Here is a 24,012-nt window from a genome sequence, read left to right as displayed (position 1 = left end):
CTCCCATCTACCTGCTCTAATGTTTTGGTGATATATCTCCCATAGCAGCCACTTGAAGTAGGCGCTGGTCTCAGAGCCACACATAGTCTGGCAGACAGACCTGAGAGAAAGAGAGAGGGTAAGAGGGAGGAGGAGCAATGAATGTGAATTCCAGCCAAGCATCCGCATCGCGAGACACCTGTAAAAACATAATTTTTCATCCCGGACTTTGGGAAGAAGGAGTAGGCTAATGTGGAGAGAGAGAAAAATAAGGAGAACATTTGATGGTGTGTGTGTGTGTAGGTGCTTACCTCCGCTACCACTAAGTCTTTTCCAGGTTTTTGCTTCAGGTTTCCACAAGGAATGTATGAGAAGCAAAAAATGGAGACCTAACCTTAAGAAATAACCGTGGTGATAATAACCGGATAACCGTGGTGGTTAGTGCTGGTTAGCAGCCTGATCTAAATAAAATTACATGATTGTGGTGACTTTTTGCAAAATAACATTATGTATTTTATTACACGTGCCGTTGCATTTCCGAGGTGAAATGTCCACTTTTTGGTGCTAAAAGTGATTTAAATGTTCTTCTATAGTCTACAGATGAGGATTTTAACGTTAATGCTCTATCAAGTTTTAAATTACCTCCCTAATCTAAACCTTAAATCTAAACCTAACCAATAGTGTCATGAAAGCAAATGTAAGATAAAAAAATCCATTTCTGAAGCAGTTGATAGTAATTTTTTGAGTAATGTCATTGAAACGTTAAATTTATTTTAAAAGAGATTCTCTATAGTACAATTTTTGATGTCATAAAATAGCATTGTATGAGGAACAGGGCTAAGTGTTTATGCTCAAAAGTATTTATGAACTGATAATGGAAAGATTTACTCATTATTTGTGTGAATTTCATTGTTGTAGCGCCTCTAGTGTTCATTTCACCGGGAAACTTCTGCAATATGTACAATGATAAACGTAAAAAAAATCATTTTGCAAAAATGTAGGTATCGTAAAAATATGGATATTTCAGTGAATGCAAGATGTCATCTAAATATTTGGTCCATTTCCTCAGCAGAGAAAGAAAACTTGCAAAAAGCTTGTAACATGTCACAAGCTTCAAACTTTTTAGCAAGTCAGTTTAGGCGGCCATTTTTGGATCACTACCGGGTAGGTTGGGCAGCTATTTTTCTATTTAAACAAGTGGCATAAAAGTGCAGCTCCCATCTACTTGTATGGGGAAAGGCCGAAATCTCCAAAACGGTTGGTCAAGATTACAACCAAAGAACATATTTAAAATCAGCAGTAAAATCTAACAACACTGGTATCATAATTTGTGCTTCTTTACCTCAGATTGCACACACAAAAAAATGAATAAAAAAATGTCCTGGCGTGCATAGCACAAGCGCATGCATGTTCTCGAGTTGACTGACTCAATCTAAAAAGGTGATTAGCTCTTTTACCTGTAAGGCGGGACTTCCTTTTTACATATGTTGTCCATTGGTATTCCAGTTTGTCCCATACATTTTAATAGAAAAGGCCTGTCTCTGCTAAATTGTATCTGTTAGCACATACATGGCATCAAAGCTAATAGACATGGTCTAAATGCCTCAGTTTTGATTCCATGGGGGCTTTGAGATATTCAAGAATTAACTGGATTGACTTCTGTCTGTATGTCACCACCTCACATCTGCTCCACTGGTCAAAGAGTTAAAATGTGTTCTCCATTTGGTTTCAAACCCAAGGAACTGTCATTCACAGTTCATCTCAGAAATGATTTATTTGTCTTATAGTTACAGTATGGATTTAGCCAAGGATAATAAACACTATTACAGACTATTTCCTCCTTGTTGGTCATTCTAAGTATAGACCCAACCGGGATTAACTCTAGCAATCTAGAACAGCTTGACGTACAGCTCAGTGTAGATGGTTGACTTTCTTTGACCACACAGTATGAGGAAGTCTATTTAAATGAATGGGAGAAATTGGAACACACAACAAAGAAGCTCTAGTGCCCAATGTTCAATGGATGTAGAAAGGAAGTCCCGCCTTACAGGTAAAAGAGCAATTGAATCAACTCGCTAATGCGCATGAGATTCAAGCCAGGAAAAGTGCATGTTTTTGCATAATATGAGGTAAAGAAGCACAAATTATGATTCTAATATTATACAATTTTATTGCCGATTTGAAATATGTCCTTTGATCTTAATCATGACCAAACTTTTTTGAAATTTTGGTGATCCCCCACTCAAGTAAATAGAAGTTGCCTGGCATGACTGGAAATAGTCTCCCGGGAGTGTTCCAAAGATGGCCAACGGTGGACTTGCTAGAAAAATTGTATAAACTAAAGTAAGAAACACAATGTTCCCTCAAATTCTTTTCATAATAAAGAATATATATACACTCACCTAAAGGATTATTAGGAACACCTGTTCAATTTCTCATTAATGCAATTATCTAATCAACCAATCACATGGCAGTTGCTTCAATGCATTTAGGGGTGTGGTCCTGGTCAAGACAATCTCCTGAACTCCAAACTGAATGTCAGAATGGGAAAGAAAGTTAATTTAAGCAATTTTGAGCGTGGCATGGTTGTTGGTGCCAGACGGGCTGGTCTGAGTATTTCACAATCTGCTCAGTTACTGGGATTTTCACGCACAACCATTTCTAGGGTTTACAAAGAATGGTGTGAAAAGGGAAAAACATCCAGTATGCGGCAGTCCTGTGGGTGAAAATGCCTTGTTGATGCTAGAGGTCAGAGGAGAATGGGCCGACTGATTCAAGCTGATAGAAGAGCAACTTTGCCTGAAATAACCACTGCTACAACCGAGGTATGCAGCAAAGCATTTGTGAAGCCACAACACGCACAACCTTGAGGCGGATGGGCTACAACAGCAGAAGACCCCACCGGGTACCACTCATCTCCACTACAAATAGGAAAAAGAGGATACAATTTGCAAGAGCTCACCAAAATTGGATAGTTGAAGACTGGAAAAATGTTGCCTGGTCTGATGAGTCTCGATTTCTGTTGAGACATTCAGATGGTAGAGTCAGAATTTGGCGTAAACAGAATGAGAACATGGATCCATCATGCCTTGTTACCACTGTGCAGGCTGGTGGTGGTGGTGTATTGGTGTGGGGGATGTTTTCTTGGCACACTTTAGGCCCCTTAGTGCCAATTGGGCATCGTTTAAATGCCACAGCCTACCTGAGCATTGTTTCTGACCATGTCCATCCCTTTATGGCCACCTTGTGCCCATCCTCTGATGGCTACTTCCAGCAGGATAATGCACCATGTCACAAAGCTTGAATCATTTCAAATTGGTTTCTTGAACATGACAATGAGTTCACTGTACTAAAATGACCCCCACAGTCACCAGATCTCAACCCAATAGAGCATCTTTGGGATGTGGTGGAACGGGAGCTTCATGCCCTGGATGTGCATCCCACAAATCTCCATCAACTGCAAGATGCTATCCTATCAATATGGGCCAACATTTCTAAAGAATGCTTTCAGCACCTTGTTGAATCAATGCCACGTAGAATTAAGGCAGTTCTGAAGGCTGAAAGGGGTCAAACACAGTATTAGTATGGTGTTCCTAATAATCCTTTAGGTGAGTGTATATATATATATATATATATATATATATATATATATATATATATGTATATATTAGGGCTGTCATATATTTTAATTGATTAAGTACATGGTGTCCCGATTAATTAATCGTGATTAATCGCATATACAAATATTTGCTGAGAAAGTTCCTCATATAACAATAATTAAATACACAAAGATTAGACATATTTATATCAATATATAATTATACATAGTTATCTTTAAATATATATATATACAGTGCATCCAGAAAGTATTCACAGTGCTTCACTTTTTCCACATTTTGTTAGGTTACAGCCTTATTCCAAAATGGATTAAATTCATAATTTTCCTCAAAATTCTACAAACAATACCCCATAATGACAATGTGAAAGAAGTTTGTTTGAAATCTTTGCAAATTTATTAAAGATAAAAAATTACAAAAATCACATGTACATAAGTATTCACAGCCTTTGCCCAATATTTTGTTGAAGCACCTTGGGCACCAATCACAGCCTCAAGTCTATTTGTGTACGATGGTACAAGCTTGGCACACCAATTTTTGGGCAGTTTTTCCCATTCTTCTTTGCAGGACCTCTCAAGCTCCATCAGGTTGGATGGGGATCGTCGGTGCACAGCCATTTTCAGATCTCTCCAGAGATGTTCAATCAGGTTCAAGTCTGGGATCTGGCTGGGCCACTCAAGAACATTCACAGAGTTGTCCCATAACCACTCCTTTGCTATCTTGGCTGAGTGCTTAGTGTCGTTGTCCTGTTGGAAGATGAACCTTCGCCCCAGTCTGAGGTCCAGAGTGCTCTGGAGCAAGTTTTCATCAAGGATGTCTCTGTATATTGCTGCATTCATCTTTCCCTCAATCCTGACTAGTTTCCCAGTTCCTGCCACTGAAAAACATCCACACAGCATGATGCTGCCACCACCATGATTCACTGTAGGGATTGTATTGGCCAGGTGATGAGCGGTGCCTTTGTTTCATCAGACCAGAGAATTTTGTTTGTCATGGTCTGAGAGTCCTTCATGTGCCTTTTGGCAATCTCCAGATGGGCTGTGGTTTCCGTCTGGCCACTCTACCATACAGGCTTGAGTGCTGCAGAGATGGTTGTTCTTCTGGAAGGTTCTCCTCTCTCCACAGAGAAACACTGGAGCTCTGTCAGAGTGACCATTGGGTTCTTGGTCACCACCCTCACTAAGGCCCTTCTCCCCTGATCGCTCAGTTTGGCCGGGCGGCTAGCTTTAGGAAGAGACCTGGTGGTTCCAATCTTCTTCCATTTACGGATGATGGAGGCCACTGTGCTTATTAGGACCTTCAATGCTGCAGAAATGTTTCTGTACCCTTTCCCAGATCTGTGCCTCGATACAATCCTGTCTCGGACGTCTATAGACAATCCTGTCTCGGAGGTCTACAGACAATCCTGTCTCGGAGGTCTACAGACAATCCCTTGGACTTCATGGCTTTGTTTGTGCTCTGACATGCACTGTTAACTGTGGGACCTTATATAGACAGGTGTGTGTGCTTTTCCAAATCAAATCCAATCAACTGAATTTCCACAGGTGGACTCCAATCAAGTTGTAGAAACATCTCAAGGATGATCAGTGGAAACAGGATGCACCTGAGCTCAATTTTGAGTGTCATGGCAAAGGCTGTGAATACTTAAGTTCATGTGATTTTTTTCGTTTTTAATTTTTAATATATTTGCAAAGATTTCAAACAAACTTCTTTCACAATGTCATTATGGGGTATAGTTTGTAGAATTATGACGTTAATCCATTTTAGAATAAGGCTGTAACATAACAAAATGTGGAAAAATTGAAGCGCTGTGAATACTTTCCGGAATCACTGTATAATAAAAAATATTCAGATAATTAAAATGCATTACAGTCTTGTAGCAGAAGTGTTAATCATTGATAAGACAATACAAAAAGCGGCTTTAGAATACAATGTATTGTTTACTACGTATATTATTGAACACAAGTCAATCATTGGCATACAGTTCACAGCAATCCATATCACAAGTGAATTTGTCAATCAGTTGGAGATTTATTATGAGGGCTTGTTTAAGAGTCCGTCAATCTACACCTGCATCAGATATGCTTGTGTAGTGTCTCGGGTGCTTTGCTTCATAAACTTAAAATGTTTAGGTCACTATGTCAAGTTAAATACAGTTTAATACTCAATCTTTAAACACATCTTGAGATCCCTTAGATCGCATTTGTGCTCCTTCAAGTGTTTTGAACGCAAGAGCGTAACGCATGTTTGTGTTGTTCTGCTGTTCAAGGGTGTTTTTCTTCACTGTATAAACTGTGCATTGCTCATACAGCTGAAATTTCACTTACTGCACTCTGGAGTAAACAAGTGGTACTACAAGCTTGCATTTCTCAGGATCTTCCATATTATGGTCCGGGTGGGGGCAGTTCGATTAATTGCGTAAATTTTTTTTAACAATCGACAGCCGTATATATATATATATATACGTGAGCCATGTGCCAATAAGAGTAATATTACATAGTCCACTAAGAGTTACATTCTGTCTCATTTTCAGCATAGTAATTAAATAAAATTTGTATTGTTAAATGACAGAGCTATTAAACCCTTTAGCTAAAATGATACTGTCTGAACTATACTTGGAAAATAAAGAGGATGGCCTTTCAGGAATTAAATGGGAACATTAGCTCTGCAAAAATTTTTTTGAAGGTTAAAAAAGAGCACCTCACACCTATTAATTCCCTTCATGACCTTTAAATTTATACCCTGGGCGTTTGTGGTTTTGACAAGTTGCAGACTACCTGGAACATTGTGACCCTTGATGATAAATGCGTGGAAAGGTGGGACTACGTGGAGGAAACGTGTTCTTTAACATGTCCGTCATAAGGAGACCCAATGGACACTTTTAAAAATGGGTTTACCATAGTTCTCACACACTGTCTAGAAGTCTATTTATGCCAAGTGTGCATTCGGAAACAATCTATCCCATTGGACACCTTCAGACAGGGTGGGAAAATTCACTCTTGGCTACTCACAGAGCAATAAAATACAGTATTATCTTTTCAGTCACGTGTCCACAATTTCCACTGAGCCTGATGAATATTTGATAAATTTTTGGTCTGAATAGTTTTGTTGCAAAAAGTTTCAGAGGTGGTTTGTTTTGCTTTGTCGCATTGCCCTTTGTGTTTATAGGCTTTAAGACCGAGTACTCTATTAGACTTAAAACAAAGTTTTAGTGTTTCAACGTTACATATTGAGGAGTAAAGTCTTCAGACAAAAATGATATGTCTTCACATCTTTGTCTTGGTTTATTCTCTGACTAGGCATAGGCCTCATTGCTGATCTATGGTAGTGGGAAGTGGCTAAATACATGTGACTACGTCAAGGCCATTGCAACTCAGTTCATAGGTCAACATCTATCCCACCCACCTTTTCTATCTCTACTCCTCTGTAATGGTAAACAGAGATATGGTGGTGAGAGAGAGAATGCAGCACAGGTCAAAGGTGATTTTCATGCTGGTATTTGTCCTTTCTTTATCTAAATGAGGACATACCATAAACTACTGTTGTTTTTACATAAAGCTAATTATAATTAAATGAAGATGATAGGATAGATCTCACAAGCACAAATTAAGTGTCGCTAGTGTTATAAAAAAAAAAAACAAAGGACCTCATTCATGAACATTTCATAAATATATGAAAGAATTGGGAGTAATTTCCACGTAAAATGGAGCTTCCCGAAAACATTCCGCCGGGTTTCACAAACACAATTATTACCCAGAATTGTTAGTACAACTTGTGTATGTTAGTGAATTCCAATCATTCATAAATAGAGCAGGCTTGCACATTCATTCACAATGATCATAATCCATTCCCATGACACACCATATAAGGAAGGCTTCAGAATCGCTGGTAAATGACAATAGGAAGCTTCTAACGGTATTAAAAGAGTTTTTTTTTTTAATTGAGCGTTTTCACATGATTTAGCAAAAACTCACATCTAAAATGAAAGTGAGGAACTTGCTGTCATCTTTGCTGTCATCAGAGCTTATTTTGTGACTTAGTCCAAGAGGTCAATAAAAATGGTTTGACATGAATCTTTAGTGTAAAATTATTATTTAGCTCATGCTGACAGGTCACAGGAGGATGTCCACCTTCTCTGGTTCAGTTGAGTGCAGGCACGTGCACACATAGGCATCAAAGGGGGCTTGAGCACCTGCCATTTTTCTTCCACGAGAGAAAGCGCCCTTTTTTTCTGGGGTCATATAAATGTATTTATTGAATACAAAATCTAAATATCAGGTAAGGAGATGAGACTTTGTCAAGCAGGGAGCTACATAGAGATTTTGGAGGGCAGGGGCTCAAGTGGAAAAAATGGCACTTCTCATAATTATTTATTGAAAACATTTTTTTTTAAACAAAACGTTAAATGTAGTAAAACAATTCTGACTTCCTTACCAATTTATTTTAATTCCCTCACACTCACGCAATTGTTTCATACTCAACAGATTTCTACATAATAATCAGAATAGTAATCAAAATAATAATTTCTACAAAATAAATATACTAATCTGCATATTTAAACATAACATTTCAGGGGAAAAGACTCTTGATGTAAGTCATTAACTGGGGAAGTTCTCTGGTGATATGCTTTAGTTATTTTGTTCATCCCAGGGCTCGAAATTAACTTTTTTACTTGGTAGAACTGGTGCTCGCAACTTAAAAAATTTAGGAGCACGCACCGAAAATTAAGGAGCACCACAACTACAATTTATATATATACATTAACAGATTTCTTTTGACTTGGTGTCTGCATATATTCCTAAAATAATTCCCACTGGTTAAATACTGTTTAATTGTGTTTAACAGCATTAATAATTTCACAATTACATTTAACAAATAAATCCAATTAGAATAGAAAAACCAACATACACGTTCAGGAAGACATTGAATAATTGTGATATTACAAGTGATCTTAATATAGGAGGCTAACATATTGCCATTGATAACTGCAGGTAAATCAACGTGTTATTATATAATACTAAATAGGCTATGTATTTAAAAAAACATCCTCACCATTAGCATGTTCTACCTCAACATGTTGTCTGACGAGAATGTTTGTGGCCTGTCCATCAAGCAGGATGCGGACATACACTGTCACACACTCCTTGACAGACATTTTGGTGTCTCCATTAATGATGAATGAGATGTATAGTGCTGACTATACTTTAACTGTGGTGTTCTCGCGGATGGTATCTGCTATCGTACGTCATGTTGATCTCAATGCCGTTCATTTTCATGAGCTGCAACATGGGTTTAAATTTAGTGAAGGCGAGCTCTTTTTAGTGATGGTGTAGGTGGTGTTACATTTCACATTCAGCTCTGCCAATTGAGCAGAATGTCCGGCAGCATCCATACGATGAAAAGCTTCAACAATGGAACCTGATCCTGAATACTATGTCACACACTTGTCCCAGCAGTTCTTGTGCTCGGCGCTCTCCCCGTGTTTAATCAAGCTCTCGCGCTTAAAATGTGTAGATTCAGTGGCGAACGCAGTGTTACCTGCCTCTGTCCTCTGTAATAACCTCTGTCCCACCGGATTTACAGAGAACGCAGTGCATTGAGAAATTTTTATAGCGGAGCCACTCGAAGTCTTTCAGCCACTCTCTCCAAAAAATGTAGGCCTTCTTTTCTGCTGGTGGATCCACATTCACCACATGATCGACGCCATCACCAACTCCAGGAGTTACATTATCTGTAACTTTAGGCGGCTTACAAAATAAATCTCTCAGTGTTCTTTTCATCTTCTCTCTACAGCTCTTTACATTTCACGCGCTAGTTAGCTCCCTGTCACCTGACAATGGAGCTCAGTGAAAGGGAGTAATTGATAGCTAATATTAACCAATCTAAAATCTGCATTAAAGTTAAAAATGTAAAGATGAAGTTTAATTGGTTATGTAACATTGAATAGAACAGTGGACCGGTCACTCAACTCACAGCAGGCACATAGTGCAGTACTTAGCAAACGTTTTGTAGAGAAATGAAAACGGTTCGCACCACAACAATTATTTGCACTCGCACAAATGCTCCCAAATATATTTTGAGGTCGCACAGATTAAATTTCGGGAGCATACATGACCAAAATGGTCACAATTTCGAGCCTTGTATCCTTGTCAAATGTATGCAAATTAGCGCATTTTAATTATTTCATGCCTAATTTGCATATCAATGTGTCGATTGTGATGATGTTATTAGAGACACATTTTACTGTATTCACCTGTAGAGTCTCCATTAAGTACAGTACATTAACCTGTATGGCCATGATATATTGCCTTAGCTAAACTTTAGCTAACTTATTACATTAGCTAGTAGCTCATGAGTCATGCAAGTTAGCAAGATACAAGTATTTGTCTTTTGGGTTTTGGCTAGTTAGGTGTAAAGTCGAGGCACTGGTAGCTTAGTCTTTTGTTCATCACCACTCACCTCAACACAATCCAAGAAAAACACAACTGGGATAGGAGCTGGGAGGGGCTGCTGTGTGCCTGATGTCCATGTGTGCTGCACTGCTGCGTGGAGACATGGAGGGGGAGGGCATCGGAACTCAGCAAAGTCTCATCTCCAGACCTGATATTTTGATTTTTTATTCAATAAATATATTTGTTTGACAGGAAAATATATATATATATATATATATATATATATATATATATATATATATATATATATATATAAATGTATTTGCAAATAAAATGCACCCCAGAAAAAAAGGGCACTTTCTCTCCAGGAAGAAAAAGGGCAGGTGCTCATGCCCCCTTTGATGTCTATGTGTGCACGTGCCTGGTGTGCAGGCTTTTTCTTTTTTCCTTTGTAGTGTTTATGCACCTGCCCACGATGTGTTAATTTATGGTTTTACTACTGACCATACGTTAACTGAACACGATTTACCGATGTCTATACTAAACTATGAAATCTAAATAAAAGCTTATATTTATGAAACAGTCCAGCCAGTCAGGTTAAAGAGCATTATTTCTTTTTTTTTTTTTTTTTTTACTCAAACCCATACCAAGAAAAAGCTTTTTTTTTAAGGTTTTTAAGGTTTTTTTAATTACTTATTTAATTTGACTTCTATCAAAATGTAGTCATGGCAGTTTGCTTAAAAGAACACAACATGTTTGGATGTCTTGTGCATGATTTACACATGGTTGGGAGCAGATGTAAATTTTGTTCGTACCGTCTACAGTTTTGAAAATATGAAAAAAAACTGTACATCAGACCGGCTTAACGAATGATTTACACAAAAATTTGTTCTGCTCGTGTTTCATGAATGGGGCCCATTCAGAGAATACTGAAGCTTCTAGTTCACTATAGGATGAATGAACCATAGGTGAACACAGAGGCCGCTGCAAACTTGGTCCAAGTTTCTCTGAAGCCCACTGAGGGATGGAAAACAGATGTTGAGAAATAAATCCATAATGACTGAGAACTGATAAACGTATGCTTTTTATACTCCTCCCTTCATCTCTCTCTCTCTCTCTCTCTCTCTCTCTCTCTCTCTGAATGTTTTCAAGACTTCACAACAATGCAGTTTTCTAGTGTCCCTGTATGTTGTTTATACTCAAATAATTTGTGAGCATCTACATGATAATGCACACTTGATATTCTGTAGGTGTAGACTATGCATTTGCAATTTTCAGATTAGAATAGAAGCATAGTGCTTACTTCATACTGTTAACTATGTACTGTATATTGCCCAGTATCCTAAAAAAACATAGATAGATAGATGGATGGATGGATGGATGGATGGATGCCATCCCAGATGTGTAGGACTTTCTTACTTCTGCTGAACAAAAATTAAGATTTTTTGAGGAATATCTTAGCGCTGTAAGTCCATACAATGCAAATCAATGGTGGCCAGAACTTTGAAGGTCCAAAAAGCATATAAAGGCAGCATACAATTATATGATATGTGGGTGTGGGTAAGAAACAGATCAATATTTAAGTTATTTTTACTATAAATTCTCCTCCCTGCCCTGTAGGTTGTGATATGCACAAATAATGCAAGTTGACAAAAACAAAAAAGAAGAATTTGAAAGTGAAAGTGGAGATTTATTGTAAAATACGATTTATAAAATTGATCGGATTCTCATCCACACTTATATCACTTCTGAGATATGGATTTAATAACAGGAGTCATATGGATTACTTTTACGCAAATTTTATGTGCTTTTTGGACCTTCAAAATGTTGGTCAGCATTCACTTGCACAGTATGGGCCAGCAGAGCAGAGATATATTTCTAAAAGTCTTTGTTTGTTTTCAGCAGAAGAAAGAAAGTCACACACATCTGGGATAACACGAGGGTGAGTAAATTATGAGAGAATTTTCATATTTGGGTGAAATATCCCTTTAAATAATAAAACAAGAAATAGATCACATTATATTCCTATAATGGAAGGATAAGTTGCATTGCATTGTGGTTGTGTGCTGCATATTTTGGCCATTGTAGCAGGTCATTACATGCATTCATTTCCCATATACATTCTGTAAAATTTGTATGGTGGTATACCATTCCGAACATTAAGTACTTGTTGAGCTTCACTTTGATGATGATTGAAAAATAAACTGGTTGATTTTAGTACATCTATTTTAGGGTTTCAGAAAACAATTATGAAGGAGATAAAAAGTCAAAGAACATTTATTTTTTGAAAGAAAACCCTTTGAGAGTTAGTACTGCCTGATTTATTTGCTGTTTTATTACACATTTCACAATGGCTCCATACAATGCCAGACATTCTAAAAGCTTTCGCTTACATTCTCCAATAAAGCATCACACTGGTAAAATATATTCAGCTATTTATGACAGAACATCGAAATAAGCTTGGACCAAAAGCAGTGATGATCTTAGCTTTTTTGAACTGCCTCTTGTCTTAAAATGTGTGATAACTACATGATGACAAATGACACAAAGGTATGTAGAACACCAATTGGCACACATATGGCACATAACAACATTTCAGCACCGTATAGTGAAATGTTTAGGCAACTTTCTTTGTTTCACAAAGCTTCTATTGTAAGTACAGAGCCCATAAATAAAGGTGCACTCAGTAATTTTTTTACTTAAAAAAGATTTACTCCTAAACAAAATAATCGTAATTTTGAAACAAAGGTATATAATCATGATGACTCAATTTTGATTAAGTCTCTAGTCATATCAGTAACCTTCTAAAACCTGTTTTATTCTACTCTCTCATGGGGTTAGGATCACATGACTAGACGAATACTACTCATTTAATCTCAGTAACTGCCCTGTTATTGGACACTTTCACTCGTGAATTAAATTAATCATAGTTTACTGTGAATGCTGATTTTCTAAAATGGCATCTATGTATACCTAAAAAATACTGTGTTTGAATGATGCTGCATCCATATCCCTAGGTGTCAGTGTAAGAAAACAAACAAAAACTTACCGAGTGCACCTTTAAATCAATGCCAAGATAATGCAGCCATTATTCAGTGCTGTGGATTTACAAATAATAAATGAGCAACATCAGTTTTGACTGGCTATGAATGGATCTATAAGGCGTTCTGGTATTTGTATATCTGCAGTATTTGTCAAGATTAAATATTCCATATTTTTTGCTATTTATTTATATATATTAGTGCTGTCAAAGTTAATGCCTTTACGCAAAATGAATTTAAAGCCACACATTTTTTTTATGCCGTTAACGCGTAATATGTACTTTTGAATAAACCGTAGTTCATGAGAAGCAAATCAATTCACGCAAACGCCGCTAATGTCACATGTATTGACCATCGGGAAAACAGATGGTGGGAGACATTACACTGATACCTGCACCAAGCATTTTATCAATGTAGCACAGCAGTAGAACATGCCCACAAAGCACAGATAGAGCTCGGAACTTTGTAACATGATTGCAGCGGCAAGACAGCTGCCATTTGAACACCTGCCTTGTGTTCCGCAGATTATATCTGTCAAAACTCCGTAAAAAGAAGCGAATAAATCCTGACATAATACAATTACAACTACCATATTTTGTACATAATTTGAATTGAGTTGTGTTGTGTTAATTTTCTGTTGTTCAACTCAGTTGGTGGGGTAGGTTTTGTGTGGATGAACTGAAATAAATATTGCGATTAATCGCGATTAACTACAAAAAAAATATGTGATCAATTGCAATTAAATATTTTAATCGTTTGACAGCCCTAATATATATATATATATATATATGCATTCTTAAATTAGATGTACTTTACTATCACAGAATTATTTGTTTAACAAACTATTCTTTCTTTGGACTGCACCTTAAACAAAAATAACAGGTCACCATAAATAATAGCACTTACACATTAAAATAATAACATAATAATTTCTTATTGTCATGATTTTAAATAGCTCTCAATAAGAAGCGCCCTGTAATCAGTTACTGTCTCTGTCACAGCACATCCTTTGAAGTTGAATTTCCAACCAGAGATGAACAGTCCAATCCTTGCAAGCAAGTCTCCCCTCGGTATAAAGCACTTTTGTTTCTCGACAAAAATGCTCTATGTAAGTCCATGGTTGCTTCTTGATCCCTTTGAGATGTTTGTGACATGATGTTAATAAAGCAAGGACATATGAAACAGGAGCACCAAAGACACAACAACAAGAACACAGCTATTGGACACTGACAAGACAGAAAGCTGGAATATATTACGTAAGACTGACACGTCACATCTGGACTGATTGCTTTTAAGGGTCATAATTCACACAAATACAAAGCTTTACTGGACACAAGAAGATGGGATTGTGGAAAGGTGCTCATGTTAAAGGGATAATTCACCCAGAAATTAAAATTATGTCATTATTTACTCACCAGCATGTTGTGTCACCACCAAATCTGTATGATTTTCTCAATTGGAACATAAATAGACTATTCTTTTATGCACAACACTGGTGTTTTAAAAACAAAAATAAACACAAATCCACCACAAAAGTAGTCCATATGAGTCCATAGTCCGCACAACATTGCAAGACTTCTAAAGCCATATGATAGCATTGGGTGAGAAACAAACCGAAATTTGGTTTTGAACTAATAATATTCATCTCAAGTGAGCTATTAACTTAAGAACCACTGTGATTGAATCAAGTCAGTGAGTTGAACTCAAGAAATGGATCAGTCCAATTCATGAACGAATCATTCAGACTGGTTTAGGAACCAGATTAGCCAATTTGTTGAAAATATTAAACACAAAACAACCTTGCCATTTCTCTCACGAATGTGCCAATGAGAGCGAGGGTAGAAAATAATGACTTAAATTTGGTGTGTTCATCATACAAATCTATCATATGGCTTCAAAAGATTTGGAATATAGTGCAAAGGTTGTGTAGACTGCTTTTATGGTGCTTTTAAGCTTTACAACTAAATTCTCTATTCATTGTAACTATTCATTCCAAATTTTCATTTTTGGGTGAACCATTGCTTTAAAGATTTTAAAGAGTTTAGAGATTTTGTGGACAATATAAGACCCGTTTTACCTCGCTTTCTTTCTCTTGCTGACTCACTTTACATCTCTTTATTCACTTCCTACCTTTATTTCCTTTCATTATGCTTTTAAATACCCCCCCAATTCCCTAATCTCTCTCTCATTTTATTCCATAAGTCTCTTGTTATCGGCAACCGCAGCCCTCTACCACCATGTCTTGATAATTCTTTAACACCACACGCTCCTCCTGGTCCAGGTAGAGTAGAGCAATGGGGCTCAGAGCTGTGGGAACGCAGCAGGCCCGTGGCACCGCCCCGTTAACTGAGTTCACCAGCGTCTGCACCATGGCATGGCTAGATGAATTCATATGGTCGGCCAGAGGGAAGTGGCACTCACCAAGGCAAAAGAAAGCATCATAACCGGATGGGGCCACGATCCATTTATTCCAGCCTACATCTTTAAAGTCCACATGCAGAGGGTGCCGACGGCAGCGAGCGCGGGAGAGGCGTTTGAGCTTGGCGGCCCTCCCACCATTCCGTTTCACTCGCCTTTCATTCCATCCCCCCCGCCAGCCTACATCCAAGCCCTGTCCCCTTTCATCCTTAAACCTGCCACCGGTCCATTTGCCCCTGCCTCGTCTGCCAGCAGGGCGCCGCATTTTGAGGGGCACAAATGGTTCAGTGCGCCCATCATGACTGTACGTCACCAGTAGGGGTCTCTGCCTTGCCCAGTTGTGCTCATCCTGTCCTTCGGACCTGCGCACACGCAGATGTCTCTCTTTTGGAAGACTGATGTTATCTGTGATAACATCCAGGATGAAAGACAGGCTCCCTGACCTCTCAGATACACTCTGGAAGACTTCTCCATGCAGGGGAAAGGTTTCCCAGACTTCTGTGGTCTTTGTTTCTCTAGTCAGTTGACGAGAATGGAGTAGTTTGTGTTTTGACTTAGGGTCACCATTGAAAAGATAAAGGCTGACTGTGTGAGAACTTATGCCTGGCCCCTCATGCAGGAAACGTAGCTCTGCAGACAACACACTCTCATCTGATGGAATGGAAGACAGGTTGAAACCAATGTGAAAACTGTCTGCGGTCCCTTCCTGCTCTTCTGGCAAACTTGTAGACTCTGATGACGATATGGGTAGAGAAAAGGGAGAGAGAGACAGACAGAGTTCTTTAGCTGTAAAATAAAGTTTTTTCTATCTTGTTTAAACACTTCCCCTACCTGGTTGCTCCAGGTAATGGCATAATCACCCAACTAAGTAATAATTACACATCATTATCTAGCAGCACTTATGAAAATTAGCTACTTCTTCTCAACCTGTTCCAAAGTGTACGCCAATACCAAGGCTGAAGTTAAAAACTTCAGATCATTAAACCCACAGCTTACTTTTTCAATGGTCATGCTGGCACCAAAGGTGAGTTAACTGATCTCCAAACATGTCTGTGCTGTGTTAGTGGTAAATTTAACCTTTATGGCTGCCAAGAGAATCAACGTTTTCCATGTAAAATAACCGCTCATACCTGTGTGGTGAAAGCATCGGACCGTGTTAACTCCTTGCACATGCTGGGAAGGGAAACTAAAGTCTGGGTCTTTGATTAGATGGTACTGTTGAGTGTGGAATTGATACAAATCCAGAAGATACTGGGGCACCTGTGCCTCTGTACTGGGATTGGGGTGTGATTGTAGGCCCAGACGGGTTAGCAGAAGGTTCTGAATGGTGTGGGCAAAACTAGGCTCTAAAGCAGTGGGCAGGTTTCCATGAGTCTGACTGGGACCACTCTGGTGACCTGATGAGGCTTGAGGTAGCAGCAGGATCATCAGAACCAGTAGGCTAGCAGGGAACATGTTGGACCTGTGAAAATGGAGGTAACAGGAGTCAGTTTTAGACAGTCCCCTTCTGGAAAGACCACCTTAGACCAGCATGAATTACTGGTTTATGTTGGTATGGTGCTGGTCAAGTTGGTTGAATAACAAAATCATCAACCAGGATTTCTGGTAAAGCTAGCAAAATCCAGCAATCCATACTGATGGACAAGCTTTGAGAAAATTTACTTCCAGAACCAAACTGTTGCACTCTATTGCCTTTTTTTTAATTATTATTTTAAGCCCTTTAGATTTGTTTTGTCATATATTGTGTGATTTAAAGGTAGTTAGTCTGCTTGTTACATACAGTGGTTAAAAAACTATCACTCTGTGTTTTTGTTAATGATTTACTGGTATTTGTTGTTTTAGAGACATTAATCACAGAAACAGCATCAGAAGGAAACTGAAGTAGTTTCACAGAGATTACAAACTTGTGTTTTTTATTTAGAGGCCCACAATATGCCTGTTAGACCAATTCATTAAGCCTGTTTCTCTTGAGTTGATTTAACTGTCAAATGAGAATAACCCTCAACACTATCATCTGAGTATTTTGTTCTTGAAAGCACATATTGTATAACCTATATGCCAATTTCTGTTATGTTGTGTTTTGTTACATTACATTATGTTTTTAACATAGCATAACCTGGACAAGGGTTGCATCATTCAAGCTTGTTTGTATCTTGTTTGTGGCCTCAGAACGCACATTCAAATGCTAAAACTGTGCATTCGAATTTTGGATGTGTGCCAAGAACTGACGATGACTTCAGACCAATTGCGTTCTTGCACTAAAAGCCCTTAGGTGGAGGTCTTTTGTGGTTGCATCTTGCTCTCTAATCAGGATTTCTCAGATTAAGCAATGGGGTTTAAAGCACTTTGTCAAAAAGGAGTTCAATTTGTAAGTGTGTGTCTCGAGATCTTCACGTTTCATTCCATTCTGTTGAACTCCTGTTTAAACCGCCCTTGTCTGGGCTCATAGTCTTCACCACCGAGTTCAGCTGAATCTGGAAATATAACTATCATAGAACTGTCTATTGAAGCTTTTTCCCCCTAATTTTACTTTTTACAAAGCATTTAAGAATATTAACTGGCTAAATCTTTTCATTTATTTATTTATTATTATTTTTAATGCACTTTTGTTTAAAATGGAATGCACTTTGTTTAACAGCCAGGAATGTTCTTTGAAATAATATAACACTATGGTTTATATGTATTCATTGCACCCTCTTGTTGACTGAGGAAACAACATCAATTTGAAAATCTTGTGACTTTAAAATTGGAATTTCAATTGAATTTTGGTAATATTTAAGGTAAAAAATATTATTTAATGATTCAGCCCATTTGTCAGCCCTACTGCTACTCAAAATGATGGTATGATATTACCTGACAGCTTAGTGTGTTCAAAAGGGCATAGGGATATCTGTGACACTGAACAGTACGTCATTAACATATGTTAACTGAACTCAAAACAAGGCACTAAAATAAGGCACTCTCTTTGCAAAGGAAGTTGTGGAATCTCATGGTGATGTCAACTACAAACCAAACCAATAAAATCTATTCTACAAAAGACTGTAACATTCACTCTATTGGTTAATTTAAAGGAATAGTTCACCTAAAACATTTACTTACCTGTATGACGTTCTTACTTATGCAAAACACAAAGGGAGACATTTGAATGAATATTCCTGTCTTTTCAATACAATAGCAATTGATTGTCAGTCATTTTAAAGCTTTAAAAAGGATCCAAAAATATCATAAAAGTATCCCATGTGATCTATGCTGTACATCACATTCAATGTTTCAATCAACAGCCATTGTATTGTATTCATTCATTCATTCATAATTTTTTTCCCTACGTAAAGGAAGTCATATGGGTTTGAAACAATATGAAGGAGTGTTAATTATGACACCATTTTCATTTTTGGTTGAACTGTCCCTTCCTAATATTTCTTGTAAAGCTCAGATCTTGCCTTTCTATATCATTCTGAGCTAATGGTTACACGCTATGATCCAGAAAAGATCTTCAAAAAGCTTACAATTGTGAACTCTTCTCATAAGTCCCCTGTCTCTGAATCCCCTTAATCCTTTAAATGGTCTTTTACAAATAAGCACTTTGGTGGGGTTTAATAGAGGTGTATGGGCTAATTTTACTTAAATTGATTTAAGAGACCAAAGAACTGATGCACAAGGTTTACACCTAGTTAATTCAGTAAATATCTCCATTTGTGTTCCATGGATGAACTTTTATTTAGCCCAGGATATTCCTTAAGGAGGAGCTGGGTGGCCTCACAGAGGGCAGGAACAAAACCTTGCATTTGACTCAGACTAAATGTTCTTTTGATGTTGAATCTGCTCAAGTCAGGACTTGCAGGGCAGTGACTCCTGTGGGAATCTTGGATTACCCTAAACTACAGGTGTTAAACACAATGGCAGTTACTGGAGAAAAGGATGTTGGCCTATTTTTTTTATTTTAGTATGCCTGATGTCCTCTACGCCCCCCTCCCTCCCTATCATTCACCAAAACTCCAGCCAAATCGTCAGAGGACACACAGGATAAGATGGTCCCCCTCGCCCACAGCATCCGGCAGTAAAGTGCATTACATGGCTCTTACCCATTCACTCGATTGTTCAACCCAGAGGTTTAACTTTCAGAAAGAGCAGCTCTCCTGAGGGCTGCCTCCCCACTAAAATTAATTAGACACTTCTGTCTTCCCTGCAGTCCCTCCCCCTATTGGTGTGTGTTCATGCAATATCTGTGTTATAGTCTCTGTTGTGATTGGATTCTCCACATGTAATCACTTCCTCTATGGGAGAAGAGTAATCATGCAGAGGAGGCAGAGAGAGGCGTTTATTAGATTCCTGACTGACCCGAGAACAGACAGCGAGGGGTCAACCGCCAGAGCAAAGCCAGCCAGACTCGTGCCATTACCAGAGAGATTTGACCTACCAACATGACAGTGGAGAGCAGCTTGTCTTTTTGTGTCTGTTTTTATCCACTTATCTCTTTTGGCTTTGCTATCTCTCTTTCTCTTCCTTTTTTAGTCTCTATCTTTTTCCTATTTTTCTTTCTTTCTTTCTTTTTCTTATCAGTTGCCTTCCTGTTAAGCATTACTGTAATTGATATATTGTTACAGAGCTACATAGTTCTAGGTAAGGTCAGTTCTCTCGCTGTCTGCCTCTTGTTTTCTCCCTCTATTTTACCAAGAAGTCAGCGGTGCATGGCAGTAGGGGTCATGGTGCCTCTACTTCTTGCTGATTTATCCTCCACTGCTGTCTTCATGTTTCACATTTCACTCTGTACCTCCATCTCTTCATCCCTCTGCTCTCCTTTCCTGTTGTTCTTCCTTTCTTTCATTCCCTAGACTGCTTCTCCTAGCCCCCCCATTTTATTCATCTGTTACAGAAAGGTGAAGTTTGAAGTGTGGAATTTCTGAACGAAACTGAATTTCAAACTAGTTCCCCCAAAGAACTACGCCACAGAGACATTTTTTGGTAAATTAAACCTGCGAATGGTTTACTTATAGCTGCCTTTCCATATTAAGCTGGGTTAAGAGAAAGTATTTAAAAAAAAAAACACACAAACACTTTTAACACAGACAGTTTTTTTATGCAAACAGTAAGATCACTTTTGGTTCCCCCCAAGTCTTGACTGCTATAAACACATGAGAAGTCACAGCTGGGGAGAGCTGTGCCTCTGTTCTGCTGCGTTAAGGAGGTGAACTCATTATAATAATACTGCAGGTAGCCTGCAGGGTGGTTTTATTGGAGTATATAGCACAGTAGCGTAGGTTATCCAAGCTGACAGCAGCCCAAATCTCAGTTTGTGCCCTTAAAAATCTTCTATGATCATAAGTTTGTTCATGCGCTAAACTAGAGGTACACACATGGTAAATGGTCTGCACTTAAATAGCGCCTTTTTTAACCTTAGTGGTTACCAAATCGCTATACAGTATGTCCCATTCACCCATTCACACACACTCTCACACACCAATGACGGCAGAGCTGCCATGCAAGGCACTACCCTGCCATTGGGAGCAACTTGGGGTTCAGTGTCTTGCCCAAGAGCACTTTGGCATGTGGATTCATGTGGGCCTGGAATCGAACCACCAACCCTGTGATAAGTGGCTGACCCGCTCTACCACCTGAGCCACAGCCACCCCTAACATACCCCTTAAAAAAGTAATCCAGCCTAAGCTGGTTCATTGGAATTTGCTGGTTTAAGATTGTCTCCTAGCCTGGTCAAGCTAAACTTCAGCTAGTCTAGCTGATCACCAAGCCTGGCCAAGCTGGTCTAACTAATCTCCAAGCCTGGCCTGGTCTTTACTTTTTCTAGCTGGTCTCAAAGCCAGGAAAAGCTGGCCTTCAGCAGGGCTAGCTCATTTCCAAGCCTGGTAAAGCTGGTACTCAGATGATCTTCAGCTGGTCTAACTGATCTCCATGTGCATGGCCAAGCTGAACTCCAAGCCTGGCAAAACTGGTCTTCAGCTGGTCTACCTGGTCTCCAAGTCTGGCCAAGCTGGTTTAGCTGATCTCCAAGCCTAGCCAATGTCTGGTATTGAGCTGGTTTAGTTGGTCGACCAGCTGACAAGTACCATAACCCTTTTAAATCCAGCAAATTAGACAGGGCTGATCAAGCTGGGAGACCAAAAAAAACAGCTTTGGCTGGCTAAAGTTGTTTTTTTCAGCAGAGACATGAGCACGTACTGAAGGTGCATCCACATATGCATGCGTGTCAACACGCACCTTTCTGGTACAGAATGAAAGACACACTCCAGAACTCGATAGAGACTGATACAGGAACATGCACACACTTTCTATGTTGCTTGCCAAAGGTTCAGAATAGACTAAAGTGCTCTCCAAGGATGAGTAGTGTATGCCAGACAAGGTATTTCCTCCCAGAATCCTTCCTTAACCCCAACGTAGCATTTCCACAACATTAACAGTCCACTCTCTCAACCAAACTGAATTTTCTGATATTCATTTGTCGGATTTGGTGATACTGAAACCTTCAGACAATATTACTGTATCTTATCAACAGTTGATTCACATTTAATCAACATTATGTGCACACACATCCAAATATGAGCAAATATTTCAGTCTTTCTGTTTATGTGGAAACTCATTACACTGTAAAAATGTTTTATCAGGTAACCAAAAATGTGCTTCATGTGGTAACACTTATACTATTTGGCTTTATTCACATTAACACTGGTATTTAATATGACTTTATCAACTTGTGTACACAAAGTTACACCTAATCTACAAAATACATTTTAAGGGTTAGATAATGTAGAATTTTTTTTTTAAACATTTTTACATTTTATGAAAAATTACATTGAGAACCCTTTGGGGGTTAAAAAGGAGGATTAAAAAGTTATCTCAACTCTGGAACAACACATGACATATCACAACACATCTTCCTTTTTTTGCTGAGTGGAATGTGTCTTTATGATATTCACCCAGTACAGAGTATACAGAGTGTTAGCCTGTTCATTGTCTATTTTTGCCCATACATTTTTTCCCTTAAGCTGACAGAGCTAAATCAAATATGCTTGCCTCCCATGAACACTCCAATCTCTCCTCCTGCAGTATGTGCTCCTGATGATAGCCAGCCGCAATAAGAAATGCATAGCACTTTAGAAGTCTTCTATGTTCCCTTACAAAGCCTAGCAGTAAAATACTGTTTGGTTGCTCAAACTTGCCACTTTGACTTTGTAAAAGTACATTGACCTGTCTGTTTCATGTGATCTGATGAAGCATCTCTAAACTGTTTCTGCTGTTTTGGTTGTGGTGAGCAAAAGCAATGTGTGAATCTTTATCACAGTAAAGACAATTAGTAAGGAGGAAGTCTGGCAAGGAGCATGACATTTTTCTGGTGTGGATTTGACTGATTAGATTTGAGTTTAATCAGATTAATAATCTATATGATGCATACAAAAATGTTAACCTAAAAAATGTGGAAACACCTCAAATAACTGATTTGATTCAAGTCAAAAATATTATTCAACATGTCTGAATCAACCTAACTACATTAGGTTATACCAACAAAACTAATTTTAAAGGTTAGATCAGGTAGAAATAGTTCCTTAAGGTAACAATTGCAGGGTACCACTTTTTACCTGAATCTGTTTTGGCACTGTGTAAGTCTCCATAAAATTTATGAGATTCCATATAACTGGCTCCATATAACTGATATTGCAAGTCTTTGCGCTGAAGCATTTTACTGTGGAAGTTGAGTGATTGCATGTGTGTTTGTGTGCTACTCACATCCAGGTAAAGTGGGCGGTGTGCAGAGTCCATGGTTTGTCCTTGGACTCCAGCGTTACGGACCCTCTCCTCTCATTTGCTTCCGAGTAGACACTGTCTGCCTCCCTCTCTGTCGTCTTCTCCTGGATTGCGAGTGCGTTTATAATGAAATAAGGCAGGGTGAGCCTCAGCCTCTCCAGCTTTTCCTCACACACTCATCCTGTTGTGAGTGTCAGAGAAGAGTGCTCTTAAAAAATATCCACCGGCTTCCCTCTAAATGACCAACCTCTGCTCCCCCTCACCTCCTCCACCCTGCTCTTGTGGTCTCCACACCACCAGGATGTAAAATAGCAGCTGAGAATGAGAAAGACAAAATAAAAGAGAAAAAACCTGGAAAGTTTTTGCAGGCTAAATTCCCTCCTGTCCCTCCGGCTTTGTAGTTGACTCTCTCCCTTCCTTTCTCAATCGGTCTGCCCTTCTCTTTTGCGCTCTCCTCCCTTTTTTCCCCTCTCTCTCTCTCTCTCTCTCTCTCTCTCTCTCTCTCTCTCTCTCTCTCTCTCTCTCTCTCTTACCAGCTGGTAAACTCAGTTAAACTCTAATTGACTTTCCTGTCCATTCGGATCCTCCCTGGCAGTGATGTCACCAATGCCCCCCCTTCCCCCCAAAACCCAGGACACACACTCACACACAAACAAAGATAAGGTCAGGGCTGCTTTGGATACACAGTACAGGTCATATTGCCATTTGCAACTTTACTTTTGAGTCTAAATGTTTCATTTGCAGGAAACAGGAAAAAACATAAAAGATAAAGTGGTGCACACAATGGGTGGCACAGCCAGTTGATCTGAC

General features: G+C 38.7%; 1 protein-coding gene across 1 annotated transcript; it reads right to left on the bottom strand.

Annotated features, from left to right (window-relative positions):
* Positions 1 to 11,806: 11,806 nt before the first annotated feature.
* Positions 11,807 to 23,624, bottom strand: bmp16 (bone morphogenetic protein 16). Its single transcript, XM_052152989.1, has 3 exons — positions 23,185 to 23,624; positions 16,578 to 16,909; positions 11,807 to 16,179 (listed from the first exon to the last, which is right to left on the bottom strand). Coding segments are annotated over exons 1-3 (1,275 nt in total). The 5' UTR covers positions 23,187 to 23,624; the 3' UTR covers positions 11,807 to 15,238.
* Between the last annotated feature and the right edge of the window lie 388 nt (positions 23,625 to 24,012).

The sequence above is a fragment of the Xyrauchen texanus genome, chromosome 21 (genome assembly GCF_025860055.1).
Source record: "Xyrauchen texanus isolate HMW12.3.18 chromosome 21, RBS_HiC_50CHRs, whole genome shotgun sequence".
Lineage (NCBI taxonomy): Eukaryota > Metazoa > Chordata > Actinopteri > Cypriniformes > Catostomidae > Xyrauchen > Xyrauchen texanus.
This window is presented reverse-complemented; position numbering and strand designations above follow the sequence as displayed.

Bases quoted from the DNA above. Each gene is read 5' to 3' on its own strand.
- bmp16 (XM_052152989.1), bottom strand. The intron at 16,180-16,577 runs GTATGAGCGGTT...TATCGTCATCAG, and splicing joins CCGATGCTTTCACCACACAG to AGTCTACAAGTTTGCCAGAA.